Source organism: Microtus oregoni, unplaced genomic scaffold (genome assembly GCF_018167655.1).
Source record: "Microtus oregoni isolate MIOR12 unplaced genomic scaffold, Mior012 000057F_ref0000458, whole genome shotgun sequence".
NCBI lineage: Eukaryota > Metazoa > Chordata > Mammalia > Rodentia > Cricetidae > Microtus > Microtus oregoni.
In genome coordinates, this window is record NW_024543833.1 from 12945398 (window position 1) to 12969967 (window position 24570).

General features: G+C 39.8%; 1 protein-coding gene across 1 annotated transcript; it reads left to right on the top strand.

Annotated features, from left to right (window-relative positions):
* Window positions 1-3742: 3742 nt before the first annotated feature.
* On the top strand, window positions 3743-24141 carry LOC121438746 (serine protease inhibitor Kazal-type 13-like). The gene is made up of 6 exons (XM_041639116.1): window positions 3743-3806; window positions 4270-4381; window positions 17447-17542; window positions 22615-22652; window positions 23334-23461; window positions 24093-24141. Exons 3-6 carry the CDS (start codon window positions 17464-17466, stop codon window positions 24139-24141), a joined length of 294 nt encoding a protein of 97 aa, XP_041495050.1. The 5' UTR covers window positions 3743-3806; window positions 4270-4381; window positions 17447-17463.
* Window positions 24142-24570: the final 429 nt, after the last annotated feature.

Here is a 24570-nt window from a genome sequence, read left to right on the forward strand (position 1 = left end):
GGGCTTCCTGCGTTAGCAGATACTAATTCAGCTTGAGAGCAGAGTTTCCTATTTTCCCTTTCATGTAGTCTTGATATATGTCCATTCTTTATTCTGCCTGGTGTACATATTGCCTAGTTATGCATTTTTTCATAGGCTTGAGAAGAAGCAGGTGTGAAATTTCCTTTTTGCTTCCAAAAAGGATATCTATAACTTCAGAGAATGTTTTTTTTTAAATATTTATTTATTAGGTATACAATATTCTGTCTGTGTGTATATGTGCAGGCCAGAAGAGGGCACCAGACCTCATTGCAGATGGCTGTGAGCCACCATGTGGTTGCTGGGAATTGAACTCAGGACCTTTGGAAGAGCAGGCAATGCTCTTAACCACTGAGCCATTCCAGAATAACTTGCATTTCTAGTTGCAGGGGGAGAAGTTACCTTTACCTAGGCATTTAATTTGCAAAGCGGGCGCTGTCAAAGAAGGAGAATCAGCTTCCGCGGCATCAAAAGCAAACAGTGTGTTAAGGTCATGTCCCCAGCTGGAGATAGGGTTTTCAAGCATCCAGAGAAAACCAAATCTATCATGGAATTTTTTTTTTTTTCGAACACTCCCATAACTAAGGTCCTGGTGTGTAACCTTTCTCCCAGTTTGGCATTTAAATCAAATGAAGAGCATCGAGGTCCAAGAAAAAAAAATCCTTGAGCCTCTTCTCTACTGTTTGGTGTACTGGGTTCCCATGGAGAAGGACAAGGAAGTGTTTGAAGACTATGGAAATCTTCAGGCCTCTTCAGTCCTTGCGAGCATCTATCCCTTCTCACCACTGGGAGAGTCTGTGTCCTGGTGGGTTTTTTTGGGGGGCTGTAAAGGGAAAATTTATTTATTTCCTTAAATTACAAAGGGGCCTGTGAGGCCAAGTTTTAGCCGGTGGAAATACTTGCCGCAGAGGATGAAGACTTGAATTCAATTCCTGGGTTCTATATGGTAGGCTATGAAAACCTAACTCACACGTGTTTCCCCTTTACTTCGACTCTACGCTGTGATATATGTGCACACAAAGGTAAATATAAAAAAATAAAATAGGGAGTATATTCTCAGATACCTTCCCCTTGAATTTTGAAAGCAATAGGCATAAAGTGGAGAAGGATGCTACAGCTTCTTACTATATTGTCTCCCTGGCAAAATAGCAAACAATGTATAAAATAAACACAATGTAGCATGTTTCCTGAGTCTGGATTCTTCCTTTGCCTCCTTCAGTGTGCAAGCCTGAGACTACACTACCTTGATCAGGTGTAATCTGTAAGCCCATAGCCCTTTTACAGTTACTCCCATAATTTAACCTTCATTTGGAGACTTCCAGGGGAGGTTGTATAACAAGTAACAACTCTAGAAAAGTTGTATGAAAATGCCAAGACATGTCTTTTTTTCTCTGAAGGAAATTTTATATGATTATCCTAAGTAGACCACATGATGCTACCAAGTATGAGATCTTAGCTCAGAACCCCCTATTAGCATGTTTTAAAGTCATTCTTCATAAGGACTAAGCTAGTTTATCTGAGTTTTAGTTGATCCTTCCCTGTGACAATGTATAGTGTCTAGAATAGCCTCTCCTCTAACTTTAAGATAGTAATACATTTGCACCCGAAAACTTGTTCTCTATTGCCTAAGAAAACACGGCAGACACAGTAAAGAATTTCAAAGGAATCTATTAGGAGCGCAGTTGGAATCAATGCGGTAGAATAAAGAACTCATGAAAGTGTTTTGAGAAACATAATGACAGATAAATAATTTTTCTTTTACTTCTAGGTTCACTGTACCCTAAAGTCCTACTACAAAGATGGTCACGTGTGTGTCAAATCTGGTGCGAAGGATATGCAGTAAGGGGTTTATGTAATCAGGACCTCATCAGAATTGCTGGGACAGACGTCACAGGCTGGCACTTCTGAAATCTGTTACAAGCACAGAGAAATATGTCTAAAGTGAAGAAATGGGAAACAAAAGAACTGAAGAGAACCTAGTAACTTTATCATTTCTTCATTTGCTATTTCTCCTTTTGTCCTGGGAATCACAGTGCTGCCCCTCCTGAGGGGCTTGAGGAACTGTATAGAGTTTTATACAACGTTATGGATAATACAAATCCTTGCTATTTGATGTCTCCTCCCCTCTCCTGATCCAACATACCCTTCAATTCAAGAAAGATGTGCGTGTTTGTGTGTGTGTGCATCTGTGAGTACGTGCGTGCATGTGTGTGTGTGCATGCATGTGTGTGTGTTTGCAAGCAATCAGCAGCTTGTAATTTGTATCCTATGCCCCTCAGTTTACTTATATCATTTGAGAATGATCTGAATAGCACAAAAATCAATAACCTATAATAGAACATAAATTCTACACATTTGTGAGATAACGACCAATCACGACAAAATAAAATACAATAAGATAAAGCAAAAACCATTTTATCAAAGTTGGACAGTCTTCCAACAGGAAGAAAAGAGTTCCAATGTTCCAAAAGAATTTTAACAATATAAATTTCAAAATTCTAGGAGCAGATGTTTTAGTTGAAATGAAAGACCTAACCAAACAAAGGAAAGTTCCACCTCCTTAGTCTCCCTCTCCAAATGGGAACAACTAACAAAAACAAAGACTAAACACAATAAAATTTAAATTCTATGATTACACACATATTATGTTCAACCATGAGTAATTCTGTTTAATATGTGTGAGTTATTCTCTCTGTTTTTATAGATTCCTGGTGTCTTTTTAACTTTGCAGGGAAGTTGTTTTCCCAGTGGCTTTCCTTCTTACAGAGGAGACATGCTGTTTTTTTTCTTCTGTGAGCACTGACTTCTGGGTAATCTTTTCTTCCCAGGGACCTGTTTAACCTTCAGCACCACAACCAAAAAGCCGAGCTTCGATCCACATCTTCTGTGTTTCCTGCTGTTAAAAGTCTTGAAAACAATCAATTTTCAAGAATTGAAAAGGTTCACACCAAAGGCCTATTCTAGCTTTTTGTAAGTATTTTCACATTTCTGAAGCACTGGGTCTTATAAAGGTCAAGTTAACCACATGAAGGTTTCCTGGGTCTCTGTGGTCCGAGTCTGTTTCTCTCAGAGAGGTCTGACACATTATTTCCAATAACTAAGAAGAATCCTTAGTAGGCATTTGCTGTATTTCCTGTACCTTATAAAGATTCTCATTAAAGGTTTCTCATCTTAAATTTTGTTAAATAAAACTTCTGTAATAGTGTTTTAAATTACAGGAATCATTGCCTCACTAATATTCATAGGGTGTTAGCAGGATTTGCTAAACAAAGTCTGAACAATTCTTCCCTTGCTTTGTTAATGATTCTTTTCTTTGCTTCCCATGAGCAAGCAATAATATATAAATGTCAGTACAGAACACATGATGGATAGTGAAAACAGATTAGAACAACCTGTTCATGTGTGGGGTTCTTTTCATGGGGGATTATTCTCCTGACTGCACTCTGATAGAGACAGCTAGTTGCTTCTAAGCGATTGCCCCTATGGAATTAGGGCATAATAAAAATTCCCTACTTGGGTTGGCACCATGTCTGAATTGTGTTCTCTGCCATATCTGATGAAGAGAAACACCATGAAAGCAACCGCAGGGTGGTTAAATCCAAAGTAGAAAATGGAGATAGAAATCTAGATTACAGATAGATTCTAGGTGGAGGTCCTACAATTATTCTAATTGCAAGTAAACACCCATTTCATTGCCCTTACCTTTTTCTTCCGAGATGACAAAGGAGAGCCCAGAAACAGAGGATGCTCCTCAGCATATGTCTCAAGGCCATCTACTTGCTTGTAAGGTAATGGAGCGACTTGCCCAGAAGCTAATCTTTAACAACATCAGGTAGAATGAACAAGGTCACGTGTATTGGGTTGGAAAAAATGCAGGCAGGCCATTGCTAGGGAAGATGGCTCTGGAGGCCACAAAGGACTCAACTGGATATTCCTCAAATTCAGGCCATTGGGTCACAAGGACCCACGAGGATGGACACCTGATGTCTCATCAAAATCTTACCTGTGAAAAGCCTGGATCTTCTGGCTGGAGAGAGTGTGAAAGGGAAGAAGGAGCCTTATTGGTGACAAGCTGGAAAATTGAAACACTGGACTGTGCATCCTATAAAAGTTATCTGTTTTAGAGTTTGTAGGCATAATGCCATGAGGGAGTTTTGAAGAGACACACAGATAGGCAGCTATATTTGATATTTTCTGTTGTTAGAATAAAACATCATGGCTAAAGCATCTTATCTGGGTATATGTTTTCAGAGGGGACAAGAGTTCATCACAGAAGCAAGATGCAGGCATGACTGCAGAAACAGAAGCTGAGAACTCACATCTTCAAATGCAAGTGTGAAGCGGAGAGAGTGAACTGGAAATGGTAATAGGATCTAGCTTTGAAGCCCATCCACAATAAACACTAAAGCATGGCTGCATGCAACTCCTAAACCTCCCAAGCTTCACCAAAAATCTTATCAAAAAGCATACTATGGAGATATTTTAATTTCTGTAGCTTCTGTGTTGACAGCAGTTTCTGTCCCACCTGGTCCCGCAGCTGTTCAGTCCCAAAGAAACACACAGAGGCCTACATTTATTATAAACTGGTTGGTCTAGTAGCTTGGGCTTTTCTATTAACTCTTACATCTTATATTAACCCATAATTCTTGTCTGTGTTAGCCATGTGATTTGGTGCCTTTTATCAATGAGGCATTCTCATCTTACTTCCTCTGCATCTGGGTGACAACTGCAAACTGAGCCTTTCATCTTCCCAGAATTCTCCTGTTCTGGTTGCCTGGCTACTGGCCAATCAGCATTTTATTAAACCAATACAAGTAACAAAGCTTTACAGGGTGCAAGACCATTGTCACACACCTGCGGGGAGGGAAAAGACTTTATTTGTATTTTTCTAATTATAAATGAAGTTAGCATCTTTTTATGTATTTCAGAGCTATTTTCTTTTAAAAAATATTTATTTATTTATTTATTTATTATGTATACAATATTCTGTCTGTGTGCATGTCTACAGGCCAGAAGAGGGCACCAGACCTCTTTACAGATAGTTGTGAGCCACCATGTGGTTGCCAGGAATTGAACTCAGGACCTTTGGAAGAGCAGGCAATGCTCTTAACCACTGAGCCATCTCTCCAGCCCTCAGAGCTATTTTCAATATTATGTGGAAAAGTTTTTTAACTTTAGTTTTGAGAATTATAATATAATTACATAATTACTCCCTTCCCTATTTTCCCCCAAACCCTCCCATATACCTCTTTTGCTCTTGTTCAAAATCATGGCCTTTTTCATTAGTTGTTAAATGCACATAAATTTATATTCCTAAATATCAAGGCAGTTTACAGCAAAGCCATAGTCAACTTCAATTTAAATGGAGAGAAACGTGAAGGAATTCCACTAAAATCAGAAACAAGACAAAGTTGTTCACTCTCTCCATACCTATTCAATATAGTACTCTGTGGGATGTGAATTCCACAGTATGCTGTGAATATGTTTTATTGCCATTGGTTAATAAAAAAGCTGCTTCCTGCCAGTGGCTTAACAGAGTAAAGCCAGGCTGAAAGAGATAGAGAGAGAGTGTAGGCAGAGTCAGGAAGAAGCTATGTTGCCGCCTGCAGGAAGCAGACACCTCCCCAGGGACCTCCTCTCCCATGAACCTAGCCAGTAAGCCAAAGCCATGTGGCAATACACAAATTAATGGAAATGAGTTAGTTTAGGATATAAGAGCTAGCTAGAAATATGCTTAAGCTATTGGCCAAATAGTATTGCAAACAATATAGTTTCTTCTGTGTGATTATTTTGTTTCTGGGCAGCCAGAATGAATGAATAGCCTCTCCCAATAGTATTTGAAGTTCTAGCTAGAGCAATAAAACAGCTGAAGGAAATCAAGGGATACAAATTGGAAAGGAAGAAGTTAAAGTATAGTTATTTCCAGATAGTAAGATGCTATACATAAGTGACCCCAAAAGATTCCACCAGGGAATGCTAGATCTGTAAATACTTCAGCAAAATAGTTAAATACAAAATTAACTTACAAAAATCAGTAGCCCTCTTATGTGCAAATGACAAATGGCCTGAGAAAGACATCAGGGAAACAACACCTTTCACCAGAGCTTCAAATAATATAAATTATGTTCAGGAAACTCTAATCAAGATGGTGAAAAATTTTAAAATATCAAGTCTTTGAAGAAAGAAATTGAAGAAGATATCTGAAGATGGAAAGCTCTCCCATGCTCATGGATCAGGAGAATTAACATAGTAAAAATGGCCATCTTACCAAAAGCAATCTACAGATTCAATATTATCCAAATACAAATTCCAATACAATTCTACATCTCCTGGAAGGACAATTTTCAGCTTCATAATGAAAAACTAACAATTCAGGATAGCTGCCAACAACCCTGAACAATAAAAGAACTATAGGAGGTCTCACCATCCCTGGTTTCAAGTTGTACTACAGAGCTATCTTAATACAAACAGCATGGTATTGACATAAAAACAGATATGATGATCAATGGAATCAAACTGAAGACTCAGACATAAATCCACACTTAATTTTTGGTATAGAAGTCAGAAATGCATACTGAAATGTTGTGGGATAGTTTGATTGCTCTGTGACACTTCAGACTGTCAATGGAGTTTACCTTAAATCAAGGGGTAGAGCCAGCAACTAGTTGACTAGAATTAGCTGGAGATAAACCAGCAATTTGGATAGAGAAGTTACACAGGAAGAAAAGGGCAGGGGCTTGAGTTTGAGTTTCCTTTTGGTTCTAGGTCAAGGGAAGAGATATGTCTCTTGTGATGTCTCCAGGCAAAAAAAGCAAGGTTAGCTAGTCTCTACTCAACCTCTCTGAGCTACCAGGTTTTTACCCTAGCCTTCCATTTCTGAGTCTTATTGACAAATAGAACAATAGAGACTTAATTTAAACCTACATATCATGGTCACATCAGAGCAGGGACCACAGGACCAGAAGCCCTGCCAGGTCAGGGCCTGAGTGGCCTATGGGGCACTGACTGTCTGGCCACAGGGATAATTAAAATATGAGTAGATTCATGTGCAACCACTAAATCAATAGAAAACGTAACTAGAAAAAAGAGGTTTTAGAGATAATGTCTTGATTTTTTGTATTGTTTGTATTTTCCAATGAGATATGGGTACGTAAACTTTTTTTTTCTTAGTCCTAACTCTGATTTGGACAGAACAGCTTGGGCATGCAGAGAGGATATGCAAGTGAGTGGTGCCTAGTGTTTGGCAAAGGCTTGGGTGGAATGAAGTCAGATAAACAGAGGAAACTAAGCTAGTCTGTAGGATGTGCTTCCTGGTACAAGACTCGAGCATAGGGGGAGATCTGATGGGGTGGGAGGATTGGATGCAGCATGAGGAAACTCTGTGGGTTGGGGAACAGCTAGAAGGGTCATAGTATAAGCTTAGGGATCAATTGTGGTGTATACAGGGATTACTGGGCTATGGTACTAGGCTTTGGTTGTGGGACCCGTGCTAGATCTTCTAGGCTGGGGAGAAGGTGTAGACTCTACACCACTGATGGAGAGGGCAGGAGACTCATAGGGATAGACACTGAAGAAGGAGGTGGGAAGTCTCGCTGGCTGGAAAAGTTGGATGCAGTGCAGTATGGGTAAGGTTTTGATCATACATTTATGCACATCTCTTGGACATTTGACTTTTTTTAATGTCCATTTTATTTAAGAGTTCAGGATGATGTCATTGCTTCATCTTCCCAATCTACTATTTTGTTTTTAGTGCTTTAAAAAAATGTCAGATTTTCTCCTACAGACTTTGATATTAATTGGCTAAGCTCAGGGAAAAGAGCCTATTATATTTCATTGACTTTAAAGAAAACACTTACAGATTGTCACAGGATGAGTTGATCTTTTAAAGATGTTCCATCACCATAAGCAAGGGCATGGAGTATTTTCCCAATTGCTGAAGAATACTTTGATGTTTTCCAGAACTGCTTTTTTATTCTTCAAATAAGATGTATATAATACCTCTTAAGCAATTCCTTCTGTCATCCTTATTGTCATTGTTAAAAGGTTTTCTCTACTTTTTAATTATGTCTTCCCTTTGGCCATTTCTAGTACATATCAAGTAACTGAGTTCTACAAGTTCATTCCATATCCAAATAATATACAGAATTTCCACAATTTGATCTGGTTTTTAAATGAAAATGTTTACATTTGAGAGTTTCATACATGTATACAACAAAATATGATTGTATCTATCTCCTCCCTTCTGATTCCTGAATTGTACCTCTCAAGATCCTCCCACACAATTTCATGTCTTGTTTGGTTTTTCCTCTTCTTTTTTGCTTTTTAAAATAACCAACGAAGTCCAGTTAGAGATGACCTTGGGTCCATCAGGGCAGGGCCATTATTTGGAGCATGAGAAGCTTATCAGTAGCCACATCCTCTGAAAAGAACAATGCTTCCTCCTCCAGCAACTGTCTACTGCCAATACATCCTCAGTACGCAGCAGGGCCAGGAGGCTATCAATGCTTCCATGCTAGAATTTTGGATTGCCTATGTGGTTCTTATTCAGGCAACCAGAGCTGCTACACGATCATGATGGCAGTAGTTGTGTTATGTTCAGAAGACAGCACTCACAGTGTGCCTCTGTATCTCCCAGCTCTTACATTGCCTTTCCACCTCTTTTTCTACAATGTTCTCCAAGTCTTAGTGGCTGTGAGGTAAATGTAGCCATATCCTTTAGGGCGCAGCACTCAGTCTCTTAATCTTAGCACTCATCAGTTATTCATGTTTCCATTGACCGTTGACCACTGCAAAGAGAAACCCTTCCGAACAAAGTTAAGTCCAAGTGTATATGTATAAGCACAAATATTTATAAGGCAATTAGACATCTTAGTCATGCAGCAAAATAGCAATAAGCCTGTTCTATGCTCGAGCCTATGAGCTCCACAGCTGTGGGCTTTTGACCAGGATTAGAGTATCAAGCATGAAATTCCTTCCTGTGGAGCAGGCTTCAAATCCTATCAAAAAGTAGTTAGTAACTCCGTAGGAGCCATGCCACTATTTTACCCCAAGACACATCATGCCTGGCAGGTCAGCATTGAAATAATCAGGGTACAGGGCAGAGTTAGAACACGGATCTCTCTTCTCCCCCTTCAGCGCTCACAACACCTTCGGTGCTATGAAAACTAGCCATCTGGGAGCAAGTTTCCTGTTCATTTGGGACTGATTTCCCTCTGGTTTTATAAAGTGTTGGTGTCTTTAGCAAGAGAGTCTTATATTTAGTTATTTTTAGACAGCCAAAGACAATGGTAATAGCTTGCATTTTGTAGACCTCTGGGACCAATAACAACTAGCGATTTTCATTAATGACTCGTGTCTCTGGGAGACACATTGTCCACCCATGTAGAGTAATTCCATTTAAAAGGTTCCCCTAAAAGTTATATTTTGAAATGAGCTTACTAATTAGTGGGCTTTGTAAGACTTTCATGCGTCGTTAGTATTGGCTCACTCACCCACTACACTCGTGCTCCCTTCCCCCATCCCTGCTCAACCCCTTAACCCTCAGTGTTCTGTTCTCTCTTTCTAAGCTCTCTACTATCCCTTCATGTTTTAAAGTTGGACTGTAGATAGCTTTCATTATAAAGTTGGACTGTAGATAGTAGACTTCCAGATAACTTTTCATGCCTCCATCTTATGGGATTAGGGCTCCCCTTCACCCTCTGATTTGATATTTTAATGACTATTTATTTTTCTATTATACTATTATATTTTCTGCATAAATGTAATTTTGAAACTTCACTTTTGTGTTTTTAAGTTTAGGATCCCTGGTAGAAGAAAAGGTCAAAGTTTATTAGAAAGTAAAAAAGTTTTTTTTCCCTTTTTCCCCCTCTTATTGAAAATAGATTTTTTTCTCACATAATATACCCTGATTACAGTTTATCCTCCCTCTACTCCTCCCAGTTCCATCTCTCACCCCATCTGGCTCCACTCCCTTTCTGTCTTAACAGAATAAAATATAATAAGCTAAAATAAAAACTAACACATTGGAATTAGACAAAACAAGGTGAAGGAAAAGATCCCAAGGAAAGGTACAAGAAACATATATAGATGCAGAGACCCACTCTTTTGCACATTAAGAAATCCCATAAAAACACTAAACTGGAAATTATATTATATACCCAAAAGGCCTGGTGCAGACTGTGCATGCTGCCTTAGTCCCTGTGAGCTCATATGAGCTTTGATCATGTTTATTTGTAGGGTCTGATTTTTTTTTTTTTTTGGTGTTCTCCGTCCCCTCTGGCTCTTGGGCTCTTTCTGCCTCCTCAGGTCTCCCTGATCCTTGTGGGGAGGGATGTGATGGAGACGTCCAGTTTAGGGCAGAGAGTTCAGAGGTCTCTCGTTCTCTGCATAATTTCTGACTATGGGTCAGAGACCTCTACTGCAGGAGGATGCTTCTCTGATAATGGCTGAGCAAGGCACTGGTCTATGAATACAGCAAAATGTCAAGGAGTCATTTTGTTGCTATTTTAGAATTTAGTTTTTCCGTAGGTCCTTAGGCTATCTCGTCTTGGGTTCTTGGTCACACAAGCAATGTTGGATATGAGTTCCATTTTGTGAAGTGGCCCTTAAGTCAAGTCAGACATTGCTTTGTTATTCCTACAAGCTTTGTGCCACCATTGATGCACCCAAGTATGCAATGCACCATTGTCAACCAAGGTTTTGTGGCTGGGTTGGGATTTATGTTTCTCATCGGCAGTGTGCGGAGTCCTTCATGTGCCAAAGACACTAGAATATAGATGTGAAGGCTCTAGGCAGGCACCAACTCAACTTCTCCACGTTCAATGAGTTGTGGAGGTGTTGTCTCGTTGTCTTCCATGAGGGACCTTGCCATTAGTGTATGGAGAGCAACCTATAGTCTTGGTAACAGCCTGGGATGTTTTTATGGGATCCCTTTCGCGAGCAATTTAGTTAGACATAGCTCATTGCTGGTATTGGAAGTTTCATTTGGTGACAAGAGATATCTAGTTGGGGCTCTATCTCCTCCATTACTTTTTAAAATTTCAGTTAGATCACCTTCATATAAGTACATATTTTAGGAAGCTTCTGCTGTATTAGGTTTCCTTACTATCCCTCAAATGGCCCTTAAGAATAGCTTCTCTTTCCATATTTCCTCAGTTTCTACTCTGTTCCCTTACTATTTTATTCAATAGCACATACTATGTTAGGTTAAAGTGTTATTACAGTTTACTTTTTATCAAATTTAGATATATAGATTGTATTTGCTTCATTAGCATATAAAAATTTTTCTTGGCCTGAGGCAGCAACCTCCACAGTCGCAGGTACAGGGGAGCAACAGCCAAGGGAGCAGGCCTGAGTCAAAGACCTCTACAAGACTGGGCACGAGTCAGGGATCTTTGAAGGAACAAGCCTGAGCTAGAGATCTCTGTGAAACTGGGCCCAAAACAGGGACCTTCATGGGAGCAGACCCAATCCAGGGACATGTGTGGGATGTGAGTCAGCAACCTCAGCAGAAGCAGGCCCGAGGCAATGACCCCACAATAGAAGCAGGTACAAAGACATCACTACTCAGGGAGCAGGTCCGGAGCCAGAGACCTCTGCCGGACTGGGTGCTAATCAGTGACTTCCGAGGAAGCAGGCCCAAGCTATAGACCTTTGCTGGAGCAGGTCCGGAGCCAGAGAACTCTGCCGGACTGGGTGCTAATCAGTGACTTCCGAGGAAGCAGGCCCAAGCTATAGACCTTTGCTGGAGCAGGCCTGAGCCAGCGACCTCTGCTAGAGCAGGTCCAAGGCAGTGACCTTAGCAGGAGCAGCCCCAAGCAAGCAACCTCCTTGGGAGCAGGGTCCAAAGACTCCTAGGATTGCAGAGCGACCCCTGGAAGCACTGAGCAACCTCAGGGAACACTGAGTGACCTCCGGGGTAACTGAAACCATGGTCCTGACTAACATCTCAGAATATGTCTAAGCAAGGAAGTGAAAGACTTATACAACAGAAAATTTAGGAACCTGAAAAATTCCTCACATGGTCCTGGATTTTGGTAAAATTAAAAATGCGAATATAGACATCCTACCAAAAGTAATTCGCAGACTCTATACAGTTTTCATCAAAATACTACATAATTCTTCACAGAAATTGAAAAAAAAAAGTCTTAAATTTCATATGGAAATACAAAAGACCCAGGATGACCAAAACAATATTGAATAATAATAACAACAACAAAACTAGTAGAGGTCTCACCATCTATCAAGTTATACTACAGAGCTATAGTCACGAAAATATCATGAGACCAGCATAAAAAAGATTCATTGTTCAGTAGATTAGAACTTAGGATCAGTATATAACCCACACAACTCCTACAGTAATTTGACTTTTGACAAATAGGCTAAAAATGCACCCTGGGGGAAAATAGCATCTTCAACAAATGGTCCTACTCTGGCTGTGTAAGCTACGTGCAAAAGAATGAAACCCTTTTGCTATCTCTCACCCTGCACAAACACTCAGCTCCAACTGGATCAAAGACATCACCATAAGACCTGATACCCTAAACCTGATAGAGGAAAAACATAGGGACTATTCTTGATCTTATAGGAAGAAGGGATTCTCTGTAAAGGACCCTAAGAAGTACAGCCATTAATACCAACAACTGATAAATGGGACCTAATAAAAATAAAAATCTGTATTTCAAAGAACACCATTGACCCAATAGGGAGGCCATCTAGAGAATGGGAAAAAAAAAACCTTTACCAGGTAAGAGCTTGACAAAAGGTTATAATCTAGAATATATAAAGATGAGAGAGAGAGAGAGAGAGAGAGAGAGACAGAGAGAGAGAGAGACAGAGAGAGACAGAGAGAGACAGAGAGAGAGAGATAGAGAGAGACAGAGAGAGAGAGACAGAGAGAGAGAGACAGAGAGAGACAGAGAGAGAGAGACAGAGAGAGAGTGAGACAGGGAGAGACAGACAGAGAGAGACAGAGAGAGAGAGAGACAGAGAGAGAGAGACAGAGAGAGACAGAGAGAGACAGAGAGAGAGAGACAGAGAGAGACAGACAGACAGAGAGAGACAGAGAGAGACAGAGAGAGAGAGAGACAGAGACAGACAGAGAGAGAGAGACAGACAGAGAGAGAGAGAGAGACAGACAGAGAGACAGACAGAGAGAGAGAGACAGACAGAGAGAGAGAGAGACAGAGAGAGAGAGACAGAGAGAGAGACAGAGAGAGACAGACAGAGAGAGAGAGACAGAGAGAGACAGAGAGAGACAGACAGAGAGAGAGAGACAGAGAGAGACAGAGAGAGACAGACGGAGAGAGAGAGAGACAGACAGAGAGAGAGAGAGACAGAGAGAGACAGACAGAGAGAGAGAGACAGAGAGAGACAGACAGAGAGAGAGAGAGAGACAGAGAGAGAGAGAGAGAGAGAGAGACAGAGAGAGAATAAGCAACACAATTTTGAGGACAGTGACTCCTCAAAAGATGAAACATAAATAATTGAAAAACACTTTTAAAAGGTTCATCATCCTTAGCAACTAGGGAAATGCAAATTAAAATTACTTTGAGATTCTTTCTCATCCCAGTAATAAAGGCTAAGGTCAAAGCTACAAACAATAACAGATTTGGTGTGAATGCCAGGAAAGGGGACTATGTATTCACTGCTGGTGGGAAAGCAAACTGGTGCAACCATTATGAAAACCAATGTAGTGGTTTCTCAAAAAGAAACAATTAGGTCTATCACATTATGCAGCTATTCTTCTCTTGGGTATATACCCAAAGAGCTTCACATTCTACTACAAAAATACCTGTTCATCTATACTCATTGCTTCTCTACTCATGATAGCCAGTAAATGAAAAGAGTCTAACAGTCTAAATGTCCATTAACTTCTGAATGGACAATGAGAATGTGATGTTTTTACACAATGGCATATTATTCAACTATGAAAAATAAATCATGGAATTTATAGGTAAGTGGATGGGTTTGGAAGCAATCATTCTGAGTGAGGAAACTCAGACCCAAGAAGACAAACATTCCATGTTTTCTCTCATCTGATGATGCAATCTTTGAATCTTCATATATGTTTGTTTGATTTAGAATACCCATGGAATTCAGGGAATTACTAAGGGGTCATGGGAGAGACTTTCAAGATAGGGGAGTTAGAGGTCACTGTTATTAACGGTAAAAAATAAATAAATAAATAATGAAATAAGAATGATTAGGAATACCCAGAGCAGAGGGTGGGATAGAGGAGGGAGTGGGGTGAGAGATAAGTAGCACTAAAGTTCTTTCCAAAAGACATATGGAAACTTGCAACAACTGAGGCTAACATTTAAAAAGCCTAGTCCCTAGGCCCTCTGAATGTGGGTGATAGTTATATGGCTTGGTCTGTCTGTGGGGCCTTTGGTAGTGGTACCAAGACTTATGGCGGGTGCATGAACTGGCTTTTTGAAGCCCATTGCCTATGATTGGATACTTTGCCCAACCCGATTTGCAGGGCAGTGCTTGTTCCTGCCTCAACTTGGTATTCCAGATTTTGGTGACATCTCATGGGAGGCCTTATCCCCTCTGAGGAGTGGATGAGGGCAGAGACTAGGGGAGGTGGGGAGGCGAGAGAAGGGGAGGGAGGGGGAACTGGGGCTGAAAGGTAAAATGAAAAAAATTAATTAAATAAAAAAAGAGAGAAAGAGAAAAGAAAACCTTGTTCCAGGAATGGATTACTTGTTTTGGAGTTGCTGGAGTTGCTTGTTTTGGTCAATGAGGTCCTACAGACCACTTTCCAAAAAGACATTACACGCTATTTCAATTGCTCTTGGTTACCCTTCAGAACATGACAGTAAGAACTTATTGTTGAAGATAGCACCTATGAATCATGAGCTCATGGTAAAATAAATCTGGTACAGACCTGGAAGCTTCATATCCTGGAAGCTTTAGTAGTAGTGTTGTTAAGAGCTACATAACCTACCAGAGTAGAGAAGTAGTCATCACTCATGCCCTGCTTTAAGCCCTGTTGGGTACAACAATGAATAAGATTTGACAAGACATGACCTCTGGTGCAATAGTGGCAGGAGCATCATAGGAGTAACCAACCATTTTCTAATTGGGTTTAAGTCACACTCCACAAGATAAAACCCACATGTGGCACACATATGTGGACAAAAACCTAGGTCTAGACAGTTGCAGGCCTTATGAGAGAACCTGGTACTATGATACTGCCAAATGGACAAAGTATTAAACTTACTCCTAATGATACATTATAGCCATACTTCATTGGATCTCTTAACATTCATCTGAGAAACTTGTGTTTTCAGAAGATGGTATTAACACAGAGACCCAAAAGGTCAATGTAGAAAGAATAAAGAAGAGGCTTTAGAATTTTCAGCCCTGTAGAAAGAGGTGATGGATGATGAAAAGGAAACATGTTTTTGGACACCACAGGGCTGCTCACATATGAACTCACAGGAACTGTGAGAGCATGCATAATAACTGTGCAAGCCCACACCACACCAAATGCCAGCGTGGAGAGGGAGCTGGGCACACAATCCCACCCTTAGCCACAGAGCAAACGGGAATTGTTAACAGTTGGGAGAGGGAGAAATAGATTCTTTCCTAAGAGTGTAGGTAGTGCCTGGTAAATTAACCATGCTTCAGGGGAAGGCCACATATCCAGGAGTATTTGGATGGCAGAACTTTGTCCTGAAGGGTTAAAAACATAGACACAAAGCTGGATGGGAAAAAAAATGCGGTGGATTTAAGAAGAGTTAGTAAAAGGAAGGCAAATATGATCAAAACATATTGTATGACGTGTAATACTCACAAAGAACTTATAGAAAGATAGAAAGAGAGAGGGGGAGCAATGAAATAGCAGTTCCCCATGCTAAGCAGTATAAGGTGAGTGATGGAAATAGAAGGAAAAACTCATTGACCTGATTTCCAGAATTTGATGGGAAAGGAGTAGAGCTGTAGATCATGTGTCCTTGTGTTTGTTTATTCATTCAGGAATAAAAGGTGACATTTCTCCTCAGAACAGTGCATTTAGGGAGAAAAGAAAGAAAATGGAGTGTGTTAAGCAGCATAACAGCAATATCACATTAAATGAGAGGTTTCCTAGGGAATCTTTATCAAAGTGGGATTGTTGAGTTATAGTGTGTAGATTATTTTCTATCTAACACCACCAGGTCTGAAAGAAATCAGAGTTGAATTTACTCCAACTTAGAAGAAGGACAGAAGGAAACATAGCAAGATTTCAAAATATTGATGGACCCATCTAGGAACTATCTATGTAAGGGCCTGTTACTTCAATACATCCAAGATATAAAACAACAAAAAGTTCTAATGACACTAGAAAAGCTTAAAGTATATGGTGATTTTTATTTTCAGATAAAGGTCACTTTTCTGAATTGCATATCTTGAGGTATAGTCAGGAGCAACAGATGCAGAAATTGGGAGAGTAGCACCAGAAATAATACTGATTAGAAGACTCTTAGGGTTTCCTAGGTTAGCAGAAAAAGGGAAAAAAACAAAGCTTGAATATAAACAGGTAAGTCTTCTAAAAAGTAAAGACAGAGGAATGTGGGAAGGCTGAAAACAGGCTGTGGTTTGGCGAGAACATTTACCAAACAGCCTGGAATGCAACAGGTCGTTAATCTACTTTGCAAACATTAGATATTTAGGATGCTTTTATTTCCTGTGTTTCATAACTAAAACTCACTCAGCTCCTTCAGGCCTGGCCTTGCCTGCTGAAGCATGAAACATCCGAGGGGGTGGCATGAAAGAGGATCAAACGCAGAAAACAGCCAAGAGAATAAACTCATGCCAAGTTAGTGGTCACTCAACTGAGCAGGCGACCCACCTCTATGGCTTTGCAGGCCCCTAGTCAGTTCTTTTTAACGCTAGCTGTAACTTCAAGCTGACAACAGAAAGTTCATTCAGGTAACTTCTTTTTGTCTCCTCTCTCCTTAGTCAAAATTAGTGGTGATATTTCGTGTTTCCCCGTATCTCAGATTCCCTTTCCATTCTATGGTTGTCATGGCTTGGTTGGTTTATTTTGCTTTCATCTTCCTTTTATTTTCTTTGCATGTGAAAATAGAAAAGGTTCACTCATTGTGGGTCTCTCTCAGTTCAGTTCTTTATGTCCCATTGCCTACAATTTTGAGAAGAAATAGAACGAATATGGGCCTAAGTGGATGATATAGACTTGTAAAGTCTTGAGCCTAATCTCTATTTTAGACACACAGTAGGGTTGGTAGAGGGAATTGTTGGTATAGTTCTCCTGTCATTCTCTAAGCAAAGAGACTCTCTCATGTCTACATGCCTGGAGCCTGTGTGAGACTACCATGGCCAGCTTTGTCTTGACACAGCATCTCCAAGGGCACTGAGTTTTCTCACGTTAAAAAGTTATCTGTACCGTAGACTGGGAATAAACTAACGGGCATTTTCTTAGTCTTCACCGCAGAAGACATGAGAAGAAGCGTCTGCTTGTACCACGTGATCACACTCTCTCTGATGCTCTCTACTTTGATACCTGTTACTTTTTCAGGTGAGCAGTCTTGGAGATAAAATTTTGACTTTCTTAAAGTTGTAGAGAAAATAAGAGTAATTTTTTTTACTTTGGATTGGATTTTTTTCTGAAATATGAAATGTTGAGCTTGTAAGTTCAAACTACATACTTTTAAAATGTATTTCCTTCAGAAGAAAAAAAATCAGCTTTGTTTTCTATATTGTAGATTCTTCTCAGCTGTAAGTTTGGAACCAAACCAAGTCTTCTAGAGCAGAGAACATTCACTGTAATGTTCCCATTACAAGTAAAGCCAACCATCCCATTCCCCCAAGCTCTCCCCATCCTTCCCTTCTCACTTTTCTCTCCCCATCTCCCCTTACCCCCATCCTACACCCACCCCTAAGTTCCCAATTTTTGCCTGGCAATCTTGTCTACTCCCAATATCCAGGAGGATAACTATATGTTTTTCTTTGGGTTCACCTTCTTATTTAACTTCTCTAGGATCACAAATTAGAGGCTCAATGTCCTTTATTTATGGCTAGAAACCAATTATGAGTGAGTACATCTCATGTTCATCTTTTTGGGTCTGGGTTACCTCACTCAGGATAGTGTTTTCTATTTCCATCCATTTGCCTGCAAAATTCAAGATGTCGTTGTTTTTTACTGCTGAGTAGTACTCTAATGTGTATATATTCCACACTTTCTTTATCCATTCTTCCATTGAAGGGCATCTAGGTTGTTTCCAGGTTCTGGCTCTTACAAATAATGCTGCTATGAACATAGTTGAACAAATGCTTTTGTAGTATGATAGGGCATCTCTTGGGTATATTCCCAAGAGTGGTATTGCTGGATCCTGGGGTAGAATGCTCATTAGATCGGGACTTTGGATTCCATGGCTGATGACCTGAGTTCAAAGCCCATAACTCACGTGGTAGAAGAACTGATTCATGCAAGTTGTTTTCTGACTTTTACATGTGTGCACTTGCCAGTACTGAGTAATAAATAAGTAGAATCAGCATGGTGGATGTCCAGATGGCTTGCAGACTAAAGATGCTTATTACCAAGCCCGATGACCTATGTTTGATTCCCAGGACTCATGGTAAAAGGAGAAAATTAACTCCTGTAAGTTGTCCTCTGATTTCCACAGGCACACCGTGGCACATTTGTATGTGTGTATGCATATGCATGCATATACACAGATATATTTGTAATTTTTAAAAGAACACGTAAATAAACAGATGGACAAATTTTTCTTAAACATCTTAGGGAATCAAGAAAACACTACAAAAGTGAAAGCAAATAGAAACAGTGAGAAAAAACATATCTCAAGAGAAAGATTCTCCTCACTAAAATGGGCAGAATGAAATGAACCCAAGTCATCCTTAAATATAGAATTTCAGTGGTAAGAGCTTCATTCTAAAGAAAAAGTAAATATCGGTTTGTAATGGTCAGTTTTAAGTCTTAACACCTACAATCACCTGGGTAGGGAATCTTAATGAGGAACTATCTACATCAGGTTTGCCAGTGTGGGTCTTGATTGCAAACTAATGTAGGAAGACCAGGTCCCTGGTGGGTGGCACCATTCCCTAGGCAAGGCATCCTAGAAAACAGAAGAGAAAACCTACCGAGAGCAGGGCAGTCGAGCGAGGGTGCACTTATCCTTTCTCTGAGCTTGATTACTGATGTGATGGGACTTCCTGCCTTGATATCTCAGAAATGATCAACTAATTAGAATTGTGATCCAAATAAAGCACCTTTCGTCGGGATATTTGTTACAGCAACAAACAGGAAAGTAGGGCAGTACTGAATTCTAGTGTGTGGAGTTCTTTTCCACAGAAGATGCAATAGGAATTCTGTGAGCTATTTTCTGCAAATTTTAAGCTTAAGCAAATGAGTACATATATAATGAACAAACTTTTTTTTTACCAGCAAAGGAAATTACTCTAAAAGTCCTCTGATAGCTGAAAACTAAACAATATGCTGGCATATAATATATGGGTCAGAAAAAAAATAATAGAAACAATTTTAGAGTAGTTTAATTTGTTTTTAATTTTTCTTTATAACATTATTTTTGTTCTTAGATGGACATTCAATAAGGGAAGTTGAAAATAAAACAAAGAGATGCCAGGCATAATTCCACAGACCTTTAAACCTAGTACTCCAGAGGAAGAGGCAGGGAAATCTCTGTGATTTGAGGTCATCCTGGTCTACATAGTGAGTTTCAGGACAGCCAGAGACACATAAAGAGACCCTGTCTCAAAACACCAAAATTAATTGGGGGATTAATCTCTACAGAGGCAAATTGTCTTTTATTAGAGGAATGAAGAGCAGGCATTTTCTCCATGGGGAAAGAAACTGCACCGAGGTGAAGGAGGCTTGAGGGTCTTACAGGTCAGAGAAGGGAGCTTTTGAGTGGAAAATACCAGCTGCTAGTCTGTTTCCTGCATCCCCAAGCTATAAATTCTACCTTAACTTCTTACTTGTATGTTATGTTCCTTGTCAAAAGTTTCCCAGCTCCTAACTGTCTGCAGATATCAGGGTGTAAAGTTTTCTGTCAGAAGTTTCTCTGCTCACCTGGATGTTTCAGGTCATTAGCCTTTAGTCTTTTTTTTTTTTCCTTGTGTGAGTTTGCATAAGAGGTGTGTTTGTAAGGAGCTATTCATATATGTAGAGGCCAGAGAACTACATTCAGGTGTCTTCTTCAATTTCTTTCTTCAAAGACTTATAGTTCTTGTCAAGTAGATCTTTCACTTCCTTGGTCAGGGTTACCCCAAGATATTTTATGCTATTTGTGGCTATCTTGAAAGGTGATGCTTCTCTGATTTCCCTCTCTGCTTCCTTATCCTTAGTGTATAGGAAGGCAACTGATTTTTTGGAGTTGATCTTGTATCCTGCCACATTACTAAAGGTGTTTATCAGCTGTAGGAGTTCTTTGGTAGAATTTTTGGGGTCGCTTATGTACACTATCATATCATCTGCAAATAACGAAAGCTTAACTTCTTCCTTTCCAATACGAATCCCCTGAGAATTCAAGAACAATTGCAGTGGGTTTTTGATCCTACTGCACGTACTGGCTTTGTGGGAGCCTAGGCAGTTTGGATGCTCACCTTACGAGACCTGGATAGAGGTGGGCAGTCCTTGGGCTTCCCACAGGTCAGGGAACCCTGATTGCTCTTCGAGCAGATGAGGGAGGGGGACTTGATCGGGGGAGGGGGAGGGAAATGGGAAGCGGTTGTGGGGATGAGGCAGAAATCCTTAATAAATAAATAAATTTAAATAAAAAAAAAGAACTACATTCAGAAACCAGTGTCGCTTCACTGTGCGTGCACTCTGGGGGTCGAACTCAGATCTTCAGGCTTAGGCAGCAAGGGCTTGAACTTCCTAGGCCATTTTCCAAGCTCCAATTTGAAATCAATTTTAATGAAAGCAAAATTAAAAAAAAGAATTAACATTGCACAGTCCCATTATCCTTTCTGCTCTAATCACACACCGTCCTCTTCTCTGGGCTTCCTGTGTTTTCATCCAAACAATATTTACACATCATTATCCTCTTGCTGCCTACATGAAGATGGCATACTATAGATGTCTATTTACAACTTACTTTTTCCTACTTCTATTGAATCTTGGAAGGTCAAGAGATCATAGTTCACAGGGAACTTTCTTTCTATCATCCAATTATGTAGAACTTCACTGAGTAGACGCAGCAAACCATTTGACAACTGTTCTACTGGAGTAGATGAATCTTAGTGTGTAACAGCAAATGGTGCTTCAAGAAATAATATTATGCACATGAGGTTTTGTATTGTCAGAGATACATCTTTAAAAGAAATTCATTGAACTGGGAGTGACGAGTTAAATAAAAATTCAAATGTAATTTGGCCCAATATTGACAACTTCCCTCTTCATAAACGAATGCTTTTGAAGAAAGAAAAGCGCGAAAATACCTCTTTCTCAGCAGCAGACACAATAGGTCATAAGTGGCTTTTGAGTGTGATTTTAAACAACTCATCATGAATTAAGTGGAGTATCTTTTTAAGATTTTGCTTCTGTGTCTTCATTGGGTTTGTGTGTGCATAGTTATATATGTATTCATATTGTCTCTTCTGAAATTGACTTTTTCTTTTTTCTTTTCTATTTTTCTTTTATTTTTAAAAAGAAAACAAGTTATCTCTTTTTTCATTTTACATACCAATCCCAGTTTCACCCCTCCTCTCCTCCTCTTCCCTCCACCATCTTCCCAACCACACCCCACCCTCTCTCCATGCCTCAGGGAGTTACCCAAAGTGCTCCCCACCATATCTAGGCTGATCAAGGTATCCATCCAAAGAGAAACTGCCTTTATTTATTAGTGAGCTCAGGACATCTTACATGTTGTGCTAATACTCTATTATTGAGATATACTTCTAGTCCTAAATTCTGAGGCATAGTTTGTAATTTAGGAATATTGCTCCTTGTTAAGCTACCCTATGGTATTTTTAAACCACCTGAGTCAGCCCATCTTCGTTCTTTCTCTCACAGTTGTTCTCTATCTGTAGGCACCAAGATCATCTAACAAAAACCTGTTCTCAGAGCCAGTCTCCTGAAAGCTGGGTGCTTGTTCTACTTCCTTGTCATCAATCAGTGGACCCATATTAATTTAGCATCCAAGCAGGACCTGCAGTAATACACTACTTCTATATCACATGTAATTTAATAGAAGTCTGAAAATGCATATAATTATTCTAATTGTAGAACAGGAAACTTACTGTTACAAATAACATTATAAGTCATACAACTCCAAATTGTCTTTATTTAGCTGATTAATTTACTTATTGCAATGCTGGAGATGGAACCCAGCATTTCATACATGCCAGACCCGCTCTCTGTAGCTTCTCACTCAGCCCAGTACTTTTTCCTCAATGACGTAGCAATTTGCAAATGAAGTATGAGCTCTGAAAATTATATATAGGATAGATAGGCAGATAAATAAATAAAGCAGTCCACAAAGGAGTACCACCTATAAATTCTGTAAATTTTCTTCCATGGCTTTACGAGTAAGTGGCTAGTGGGTGAGGTTGCATCCCATCATACACTAGTTCTTCTAACTCAGTGTGTTCGTGCTTTATTTGCAGAACTTGTCAGTTCACGTAACCCTTCTAGATGGCCTAAGGTAAGCCTCAATTTTCAATTCTATATTCTTCTTCCGCCCGGATCACTCTCCTCAAAGGTGTCTAAGACTCCACAGAGGTGACGCGCATTGACAGATTTTCCCCTGTCCTTGCTTGGACACACATCTTAATCTCTCCAGGGTGGACTTCTTCCCAGGTAGCATAACTCTTGTAACATACACACTAACATGGTTTAGCAAGTGTTACAGTGCAACAACAAAACCCACACCAATTAGATATTGCTGAGCATTTAATGAAATTACAACCATTGCTTGCTCAGCCACAAACATCATGTATCTCTAGTCTCCATAGACAGCTCTCATTCTTACCAACTATGTGGTAATCCTGCCCTAAGTTCACAAACACATAATGACTAATAATTTACTCATTAATTTCTTATACAATAGCATACTGGAATGGAGGCAAGTTCAAAGGAAAACTGCATACTTGGGGTTTAGCAGGGATTCTTCGATAATTATCATTGAAGTAACTATGTTGTACATGGAGTTACTGCATAAGAAAAGTAGAAACAAAAAACTCACCTGATGGAAGTTTAGAAGACAGGAAATCCTTAAATGTTCACCTAGTAGGATTTAATATTATTGCTATGTGGGTTAGAAGTGAAAGGTAACTGATAAATGGGCAAAAATAAACTCTTATTCTTGTCATGTTTACGTTTCCAGCCCCCATGCAAAATGTATTACCCAATAGATCCTGATTATGAAGCAAGCTGTCCAGATGTGGTAGCATTTGTTTGTGCTACAAATGGTTTAACCTACAAGAATGAGTGCTTCTTTTGCATTGATCGGTGGTAAGTTCAAAGCAAAATATAATTCATGTATTTCTTTTACTCTATTATGCATCAAGATACAAAACACTATATTGAAAGTTTTCATGACACATTTTGAGTAATCAACACATAGATCAGGCATGTGTGAAATATGACATGGTAACAAGAATGGACAAGATGGGTACACATGGAATTGTAGAAGCTGTTGTAATTTTTAAAAAGCGCTGCAAGAGAGAAAGATGCCAGGCAACAGGATTCACATGGAGGGGTTTTTATTAGGGAAGGGAGAATGTAAAAAGAGGGAAGGGAGGGTGGGAGACAAGTCTTTAGGGACAGGGGTGGCAGAAGAAAAGAGAAGGGAGAGAGAAGACGAGAGAAAGACAGACAGACAGACAGACAGACAGAGGGGGGTTGGGAGAGCTCTTTTAAAAAGGGAACATAGTGAATGTGCACAGGAGGCGTTCTCAGTGGCTACAGCTGAGGACATATCCTGTCAGAACCCCAAGGGCAGGCCAGTACAGATGCCTGAATACTAACAGAATCATCCTCCACTTTAGGACTTCATTTAGAAGGTAGCAAAAGCACGTTTAAGAGCAATGTCCTCTTCCCTTAAGGAACGAACTTTCTCTCTCTCTCTCTCTTTTTTTTTTAGGGAATTCGGCCCTCATATTGCGTTTGTCAAATATGGAAAGTGTAACTAGCAGCAGATGGGACGCTTTCACTTGTTCATGCTTTCCATTACTTCGTTCTGGAAATTATTTCTTTGGGAATTTGAGGAGCTTAATTCACAAATTGTATGCACACCTGTGCCCTACCCAAATTTCAAACCAAACGGAAAGCAAAGGAATCCAAATAATGGAAGAAATGTCATTTTTGTTGCAAATAAACATATTAATGAATGAAATGATTGCTATTAATTTTTGTGAACTGGTAGTTTAATGTCAGTTTCCATGTGGAGAGATCTATAGCCTCTCAGCCCAGAGAGACTGCTACTTCTTTCTTTAATTAAACTCACCGGGTCTCTCTGTCAGGCATACTTGGCTCCACTAATTTCACTTAAAACCATAAAAAAAAGGAAACATCCTTCTGGTGAAAACTTAGACTCCAGAGCAGGAAGTCACGGAGTTACA

Excerpts from the sequence above, each read along its gene's own strand:
- LOC121438746 (XM_041639116.1), top strand. The coding sequence starts at position 17,464 with ATGAGAAGAAGCGTCTGCTTGTACCACGTGATCACACTCTCTCTGATG. Across the intron at positions 17,543-22,614 it reads GATACCTGTTACTTTTTCAG|AACTTGTCAGTTCACGTAAC; the intron begins GTGAGCAGTCTT and ends CTTTATTTGCAG. Across the intron at positions 23,462-24,092 it reads TTCTTTTGCATTGATCGGTG|GGAATTCGGCCCTCATATTG; the intron begins GTAAGTTCAAAG and ends TTTTTTTTTTAG.